The 8,685-nt window shown below is 64.6% G+C and overlaps 1 protein-coding gene across 1 annotated transcript in view; it reads right to left on the bottom strand.

Annotated features, from left to right (window-relative positions):
- TESK1 (testis-specific kinase 1) overlaps window positions 1-8,685 on the bottom strand; it is a 12,648-nt gene that overhangs the window by 1,814 nt on the left and 2,149 nt on the right. The window contains exons 2-11 of the mRNA XM_014952456.1: window positions 6,877-7,013; window positions 3,122-3,243; window positions 2,932-2,980; window positions 2,556-2,702; window positions 2,298-2,380; window positions 1,845-1,935; window positions 1,513-1,596; window positions 945-1,034; window positions 670-820; window positions 43-444 (exon numbers count right to left, since the gene is read on the bottom strand). Of these exons, the coding sequence (XP_014807942.1) occupies window positions 43-444; window positions 670-820; window positions 945-1,034; window positions 1,513-1,596; window positions 1,845-1,935; window positions 2,298-2,380; window positions 2,556-2,702; window positions 2,932-2,980; window positions 3,122-3,243; window positions 6,877-7,013 (1,356 nt within the window). The remainder of the gene's footprint in view (window positions 1-42; window positions 445-669; window positions 821-944; window positions 1,035-1,512; window positions 1,597-1,844; window positions 1,936-2,297; window positions 2,381-2,555; window positions 2,703-2,931; window positions 2,981-3,121; window positions 3,244-6,876; window positions 7,014-8,685) is intronic.

Genomic DNA, 8,685 nt, shown 5'->3' with positions numbered 1-8,685 from the left:
CCACGCCCAGCTCCGGGCCCCCCGGGCGGGGCAGCGCGGGGGAGGTGGGCAGCGAGTGGCACTTGCGGGGGGGGGTGGCGGTGGGGGCCGAGAAGTCACACTGCACCTCCACGGTGGGCTCGGGCGTCACGGGGGTGCTGAGCTGGAGCGGGGCCGGGGGCGGCAGGTCGAAGGTGAGCGAGATGACCGACTTGCTGGGCGTGTCAAAGAGCTTGATCTTGCCTCCCTTCAGGTCCTCGCGCTGGGAGAAGGGGTTGACGCGGGGGGACATCTCCTTGGTCCTGGCCCCGCCGTAAGGCTCTGGTGGCCGCAGCAGGGTGGGCGATTTCGGGGGGAACACGTCGGACTGGCTGCGGGACAGGCGCTGGTCCGGCTGGAGGTGCTGGGTCCCCAACTCACGTAGGGGTGACTGCTCGGCGCGGCTGGCCACCCTCCCGGCTACCCCTGGGCATGGGGACAGGAGCGGGTCACCAGCTGCCAGCAGCTCCAGGTGCAGGGTGCCACGGGGTGCTGGGCACCCAACAACCCAAGGGTGCACCCCGGGGCGGGGGGTGACAGTGACCGGCCCCATCTTGCAGACCTCATGCAACTCATGTCTCCTTCCCCTACAGCTGCCAGGGAAGGATGGGACACCCCACATCCTTACATCCCCCCGAGATGCCCACATACCGTTGAGCGTGGCCGGTGTCCCAGGCGTGGGCAGACTCTCCCCACCACTGAAGAGGGTGGTCCCGGTGCCCTTGGGACCCGGTTGGTGCTGCAGGACACCCTCCAGGCACTGCGTGATTTCCAGGAAGGAGGGGCGGGAGGTGGGCTCCATCTGTGGGGAGAAGAGGTTACCAATGAGCTTTGTGCACCACCTCCCCGAGCCCCAACACCCCCCAGAAGGGTGCCCACAAAGGCAGGGGTGCCCATCCCGCCCCGGCTGAGACAGGGAGGCTCACACTGCAGCAGTGGAAAGTGAGCTGGAGGAAGGTGGCCGGGCAGTCGATCCCCACCATGGTGCGGAAAGTGGTGACGTCCAGGCCGAAATCCTGCACCAGGGAAAGGAGAAAGGAGGAAGAGTGAGTTTAGTTGCCCTGGGGCACCACATGGCACCATGGGGATCCAGGGTGGCCATCCCCACACTGACAGCGTGCCACTCGGGGGTGCAGACCTGGCAGCACCGCGGCTGGGACACAACAAGGTGGAGACCTTGGGGTCACCCCAAGCTGGGGCAAAGTTGGGGGATGCTGGGACACAAACCCCTCCCGCTCCCTGCCCGAATGCTGCCATCCCCTTCTCCTCCCCAGGCCGACTCCAGGCTCCAAGGCACATCCCTCCCTGGGGAGCAGCACTTGCTGACAGGAGACATCTGGGACACAGCATCCCTGCCCCGAGATGTGGGGCAGATCCTGCACACGGGGCTCTGCCCAGCATGGGAGGATGGTCCCCCTCATTTGGGGAAGCAGTCCCAGCTGCCCTCCCTCCCTGTCCCCGACCCCATCCCTGTCCCCATCCCCAGGGAGTCACCTCAGTGCGGGGCAGGTAGTCGGGGTCAGCAGGGATTCGAGCGATGATCTCGCACAGGATGATGCCGTACGCAAACACATCGGCCTGCAGAGAGCAGGGAGTCACTTGGGGGGGAGCCTGCAGCCCCAAGGCGACGTGCCCACCCTCCTGTGAACACACAGCCCCTCCTCCTCCCCACGGAGTCCCACCGGTGGCCCTGCCACCTTGCCACTTGAGGAATGTCCAGTTCTTCCCCTCCATGTGTCCCACCGCCCCCAGGGCCACAAATCTTGCAAGCCGCCAGTGGCACAAGCTTGGAAAAAGCCTCATGTGTGGCAGCCATGGAGCCTCACCTTCTCATTGTAGATCTCCCCTCGCAGCACCTCGGGCGCCATCCAGTACGGGGAACCCACCACAGCCAGCGGCTCCTTCTCGCTGCCCTCGCTGGGGGACACAGTGGGACATCAGGGGTTACCCACAGCCCCCTGCCCTTTTGCCACTTCTTGTCCTCCTGCTGGCTGGGGCAGCCCGTACCACCATCTCCATCTCCCTTCCTGGGCTAAGCCTCCTCCACGCATCCCATGAACCCATCTCTCACCATCCACACCATCCCCACCTCCATCCCCTCCTTGCCAGCCCCAAACATGTCCATCTGTCCCCGAGACCCCACCACCACAGACCACCCCCACTGCCCCCCATCCCTGCCCTTCCAGCTGCACCCTAAATGTCCATCCCTCCCCAGCTCCTGCTCCGAGTGGGCTGGAAACCCCCCACCCTAAGGATGGGTATGGACACTGCCTACGCACCTGTAGGTAGGGATCTTCTCCGCCAAGCCAAAGTCACCCACTACAGCTGTGTAGCCGTTGGCCTCGCAGCGCACCAGGCAGTTCTGGGGGCACAGGAGGACCCTTGTCACACCGACCACACCAGCCCTGCCTCGCTGGCCACCGCTACCAGGATGCCCTGGCACAGCACAGCCTCCTGCTGCCCAGCCGGCCATGCCTGGGGCAGCAACATGGGTATGGGACAAGGAGGGCAATGTGATGCCTTGGAGCACCCCGTACCTTGGAGGTGAGGTCACGGTGGAAGATGCCCTTGGAGTGCAGGTAGCGCAGGCCACGGGCTATGTCGAGGGCCAGCTTGACACGCATGGACCAGGAGAGGGGCACAGGGCTGTCCAGCAGCTGCTCCAAGTTCCCACCGTTGATGTACTGATGGGAAGAGCCAGACCATTGTGTCACTGCACTCCGCCCCCCTCCCATAATGCTGGATGCCCACCTCTCATCCCAGAGCATCCCACACACACCCAACAGCACAGGCCCCCAGTAGACACCGCCCTGCACATGTGCCATGGGCCAAGAAAGTGTCACCACAGCTATGGCCATTCCCTCCCCAGGCCTGCAGGAACCCCGAGACTCACGGCCGTCACCCCGCTCTCACCTCCGTCAGCGCATGCAGCTGTCCCTGGTGCACACACACCCCCATGAACCTGCAAGATAGAGGGGGCTTGAGGGTGGCCGTGGTGGGGAACAGCCCCCAGGGGCTCACCCAGCACCCGTGGTAGCTCCAAACCTCGCAGGTTAAGGAGAAGGGGGGGCAATGAGGGTGGCAGCGGGGGAGCAGGTCCTACCTGAGGATGTTGGGGTGCGAGAGGCGGTTCATCAGCTGCACCTCCCTCAGCATGTTGCCCCGGTTGCTGGTCAGCTTGTTCATTTTCAGCACCATGATCTGCCCCGACTGGCGGTGCCGCACCTGGAGGGGGGGTGGTGCAAGGGTGGCTGAGCCCTATGTGTCTCTGCGGCCCCCCAACACCAGACACCAGCCCGCATCCAACACCCACCCCAGCCCAAGGCATGGGGCACCCCAGGGACCATTAGGGCTATGGAGAGCTCTCCTTGCGCAGCAGCACCCCAAGGACCCCCAGTGCGGATGATGCACACCCCTGTTGTCCCCAAGGCACCTCCCTTGTCGTGCTCCCCGCACCATACCACACTGCCCAGCCCTCCCAGAGAGGCAATGGCAGCTCCTCCAAGCTGTGACCCCAAGGCTTGTGAGGGATTGTGAGGTTCACACCAGGCAGGGCTTTTTCAGGTCAGAACAACCCAGCCAGACCCTAGCAGCACAGGATGGTGGACAGAAGGGGCACACTGCCCCCCAAACCAGCTCTGGGGGTGGCCAGCGTTGGCCTGGTGCATGACCCCAGCCTGGCGGGGCACAGTGCTCCGACGAGGCTGTATATTTAGCTGGCCCCAGCCTGACGCTGTCATGCAAGCTGGGGGTCTGGTACCCCGCCAGGAACAGCAGCTGGGAGTGTGGCCAAGCACGGACACCCCTGCCCTTCCACAGCCCCCCCCCCATCCCCTGGGGCTTGCGGGGTGAGGGACAAGCACGGGATCCCCAGCACTGCGGTGGGGTGGGTGGGTGAGGGGTGCACGGCTGCTGAGTGTCCCCTTCCGAGCGGGTGCTCGGGGTGGGATGGGAACCCCCGGAGCAGCAGCCAAGTTGGGGGGGACAACCCGTCGGATCCCAGCTGCTCCCCAGCACACAGGGAGCTGCGCACGGAGGCGCAGGCATTCCTCGGCGCTGCCGTCAGCTCCCTGCTCTTCTCCTTTTTAGTCGATGCTGGTTGAAGCTGCTGTGCCGGTGCCAGCCCCTGGCCCGTCCCACACCCCTCCTCGCCTCGGGGATGGCCTCCCCGGGAAAAACACGGGGGGCTGGCTGGAGGCAAGGACCCCAGTGTCCCCCCCACCCTGCTGGCAGCTTGGCCGTCCCCATCACAACAAGGGAGGGTTGGCATGCTGGGCCCTCGGGGGCTCTCTTCTCACTCCACACCTGGCATAGCTTTGGGGAGCAGTTGTCCTGGGGTGCATGCTGAGATGGGGACCCATCTAGTACCCACTTACCCAGGGAATGGGCAGCAGCTTCCCCCCACCAAGGGTCCTGGGGGGATATTAGAGCTTTTTGACGATCCCTCTACATATCTGGGTGCACCAAGGCCAAACCAGCCCCAAGCAGAGCGGAAGTGAGAGGAGACAGCCTTGGCCTGACCCCGCTGTGCCACCACCAGCTCATTGACTTCAGGGAGAGGCTCTGAATAATTCAGCAGCCACCTGCCCATGGGCTACCTGCTCTGGTTACACCTGCGTCACCTCCAGCCAGCTCCAGCCAGCCAGCCAGCACCCCCGGCCCGCGGTCAGGGGCCATGTGGCAGCAGAGATCAGGAAGGACCCTGGACAAGTGAGGAGGGGACACCCCAGACACCTGCTGCTGTAGGTCCCCATTCCCGGGAGAGGGGAGGATGGGTTTCCCCATGCCTCCTCCTCCTCGCTGAGCACAGGACAAAGCTCCTGGGCTCAGGGAGAGCCTGTTGCAGGGTGATGGCACAGTCCCTGCTGTGGGGAGCACGGGTCCTCCGGCCCTGTGTGCACCCAGGACGCCCCATCTAATGGCACCCCAGGCCCACCACCCTGCTCATGCCACCTGAAGTGCCTGGCACTGCTACCAGTCCTGATGTCTGGGGACTCCCTGCCCATACCAGCCGGTGGGGGAAGGGGCACCCCCACTCCATCCCCACCATCACTGCCTTCCCTCCACCCCATCCCCATCTGGAAGGCTGCATCAGACATAGAAATGGGGCTTTCAGGCTCTGGTGGTTGCGTGGGCTTTAAGGTGGGGACCACCCTGGCTAAAGCAGGGTGGGCAAGGTCTCCCTTTGTCCCTCCAGCTCCTTGCAGAGCCAAAGGCCGAGGTTTTCGGAGCGTGGACAAGGCCAGCAGGACCCCCCAAGCCTCACTGAACCCCAGTGCTCCCAACTCAGCTTGCCCGACAGCAGCGCTGCCTTCCCTCCCAGCTGAGCGTGGGGCTGGCAGGACTGGCTCGGTCGGTTTGGCTGGCACCAGCAGCTGCCAGGCGCCAGGACAGCGGCTCGATGGCGCGGGCAGGCTGGGTCCCGCCGGGATGGCCGCGGGCGGCCGGGCTCCGGCACCACGCGCCCACGGCGGGAACGCCGGGCAGCAGGCACAGTGCTGGCACTCAGTGGCCACGCACTGATGGGTACCCGTCAGCAGCACCGTCCCTGCATCAGGGAGCAACTCCCCGGTGGGCGCCGGATCACCCCCACATCGCCAGGATGTGCCCGTGGCTTAATTCCTTGTTAATCAGCCTCCTGCCATAGGCTGGGTCGGGTCCGAGTGCAGCCACACGGCTCCAATGCCTTAATCCCGGAGGAGAGGCAGCCTGGGGGAGGGAAGGTCCAGTGAAAGCCCCTTCCCTGGGATTTCTCCCAGGGACCCCAGGAGCCCCCCGGCCAGCACTGCCCTGCCATGGTGCTCTGTTCCAGGACTTCCATCCCCAGGGGCAGGGAGGGCTCCAGGGGCTCCCAGGACAGCCGCAGCCCCATGCACATGGGGCATGACCTCCTCAAGGGCATCCAGTGCCCTCAGCTTTGCCGTCTGTCTCCCCTGCACGCTCCATGGTGCGAGGCCAGCCCTTGCCCGAGCTGGCAGAGAAGGGGTTATGGTCCCCTGGGCTTCCCAACAGCCTCTCACGGGCATTCACCAGTTTACCCAGTCTAGCCAGGTGCTAGCACCCCGGCTGCTCTCCAGAACCAGAGGAGGGAGCAAGCCATGACCCCAGGCTGGACACAGCCCCCTTGTTAAGGGGGTTTTCTCCTTTCCCCCCATGCCCCCCCATCCAGGGCAGGCATCAGGCGGGAGAACCTCCCCGGGCAGGACGGCGTCCCCCCTCGCCTCTCTCCACGCTCTGGCATGGCGCCCAGGAATCCCAGCGCATTCCCCGGAGCTGAGCTCAGCCGGGCAGCCATACCGGGGTGCGGGGAGCTGGGGGGAACAGGGTGGGGGGAATACAAGCTTCTGGCCTCCACCCAGGAGGCAGACAAGCCCCCTCCCCTCACCCAGGCCCACCAGCACCCCACAAAGCCCCTCCCTTGGGTGCTTCAGGGGGGTCCCACCACCGATCCGGGGTGCCGTAGCCCGTCAGTCCCCATCCCATCTGTTGCCAGCCCACTGGGCTGGGGGGATGGGACGGGGCTGGCTGCGGCCCCAGCCTGGGCACAAGGGATCTGAGCTCTTTTAACAGCGGAAATTAGAGTCTTATTTAAAGAGCATGCTAATCAGAGCGAGCAGACGGCCTGCTCCCTCCCCACAGCCAGCGCTCCCGTCTAGACGCGGGGCAAAGCCCCCCTGCCATCCCCCCCCCCGCCCCCAAACCCAGGGCGGGGCTCAGCAGCCAGCCCCCCAACTCCTTCCCCGTTGTCACCCCGCGCTGGGGACAGGCTGGCGTATGGCCCCACACCAAGCATGTTCCCTTGCCCCAGCATGGCACAGGCAAGTCACAGAGGCAGGGACATCACCCTGCACCCCTCACCCTGGGGAAAGACGGGGGGGCAGGTAAGGGAGGTGCCAACGCCACGGGTAATCCCACAGCCACCCGCAACGGCTGCGCCCGAGCTCCCGGGAATCCCAGCAGCGCAACAGGTCCTTTACTGGGTGGGACTGGAAAACCTGCTCATCGCGTGGAAAAGGCAAGGATCAGTCGAGACACACACGACCTGCGGGGAAGAGAAAGGAGCTGGGCGTGCAGCGCCCGCTCCCAACAAACGCTAAGAGCATCACCAGCTCTCCCCTCCCGCGCTCCCAGGAGGAGAGGCACCACGGGCACACACCAGGAGCTGGGGCAGCGCCGGTGTCACACCACGGTGGCGTGGCACTGTCAGCCCGTCACCCGGCAAAGCCCAGAGCACGCCCTGTGACAGCGCAGGAGAGGTGCCGGCAGGTCTCTGGCTAGTCAGCACAACACGTTTCCAGCGCCCGGGGCTCCCGAGCGGCGACAGCGGGGCCAGGGCAGCTCCCGGCGTCGCTGAGGCTGGCTGACCTCGGCAAATTCACTTCCTCCCCTCCCTGCCTGCCTTAGTTTCTCCATCTGTGCCGCCCCGCTCCACCCTCCCTTGTAAAACAAGGCAAGGTCCACTGATGAAGGGCAGCAGATAAGAGGGAGGGAGTTATGTTGTTATGGTACGCTGGTAAATTGGGATTAAATACAAAACCTCAAGTGTTGGCTTCTCCGCCGCTGCTGCCCACCCTCTCCCAAGTTCTGTTCACGCTGTGAGACACCAATTCCCTGCCTGGCACCCTGTGGAAATGAGGTGCTGGGCCGAGCACAACAACAGGCTGTGGCCTGGGAAGCAGCACCTCGGGGAGGATGTGCGACAGCGGGGCATAAGGTGCAGAGTTGGATGAGCAAAGACCTCTGGATACAGCCCCCAGGAGCGAAGCCGGCGTCTGCCGTGGGCCACACGTGGGAAAGTAAGAGAGAGAGATGGGAAGGAGAAGCAACAGTGGTTTAAGGGCTGGAGAAAATGTCTGGCACAAACACACCCAGCTCAATCTGCTCAGTCTATTGGAGATGGGTACTCCTCGCTGCAATGTCCGTGTACCGGAGAAAATGGGTGCCTCTGAAATCGCACAGGGAAAGGCAATGGAAACCAGCTGTTCCAGAGGGAAAAGGCCCAGCTCTGCAGCACAGCAGGGGATCAGCAGGGAACAAGAGGGGAAAAAAGCAGCTTTCCTTCGCCGATGTCTCCCGTCTGCTCTGGACAGCTTTTCAGAGAGAAGTGGCTGGAGTGGGATAAGGCTCAACCCAGGGCCGATCTTGGGACTCCAGGGCAATCTTGGGACTCCAGGGCTCAGACACACTGAGCCCTTTGGCTTTAACACTGGGAGCAGTGTCAGAAGCCCGTGCCGGTACCCCAGCACCCTGCCTGGCCCTGGCTCGGCTGCACACCAGGGCTGAGCTACCTAGGGACAAAGATGTCCAGGTCCCCTCCCTGTCCCCCACGCCCACCAAGGCTGGAATGAGGCAGGACCCAGCAGCCAGGCGGAGGAGGGAGCCGCCAGTGCCCACGGCCATGCAAAGCAACAGCAGGAACAAGAGAGGTGGGAGGAAAACGGGTCCTGCGCTTGCCCTGCCAAGCCCCATCCTCCTCGCAAGCTCAGGCAGCCAAACCCCAGCTCAGATGCCGGGCCTGCCCCACCATCCTGCTGAGATCTTGGACGCAACCCACCGCACGAGCACAAAGCCCCATCTGGCCCCCTCCTGCCCCTGCCTCCTCTCCGGCATCCACACACGTCGTCTCCTGCTGCCTGATTCCAATTCCACACCCCCCCCCCCCCCCCC

This window comes from Calidris pugnax, unplaced genomic scaffold (assembly GCF_001431845.1).
Source record: "Calidris pugnax isolate Ruff unplaced genomic scaffold, ASM143184v1 scaffold220, whole genome shotgun sequence".
Classification (NCBI taxonomy): Eukaryota; Metazoa; Chordata; class Aves; order Charadriiformes; family Scolopacidae; genus Calidris; species Calidris pugnax.
Note: the sequence above shows the minus strand (reverse complement) of the source record. Positions and strands in the feature narration are given on the sequence as shown.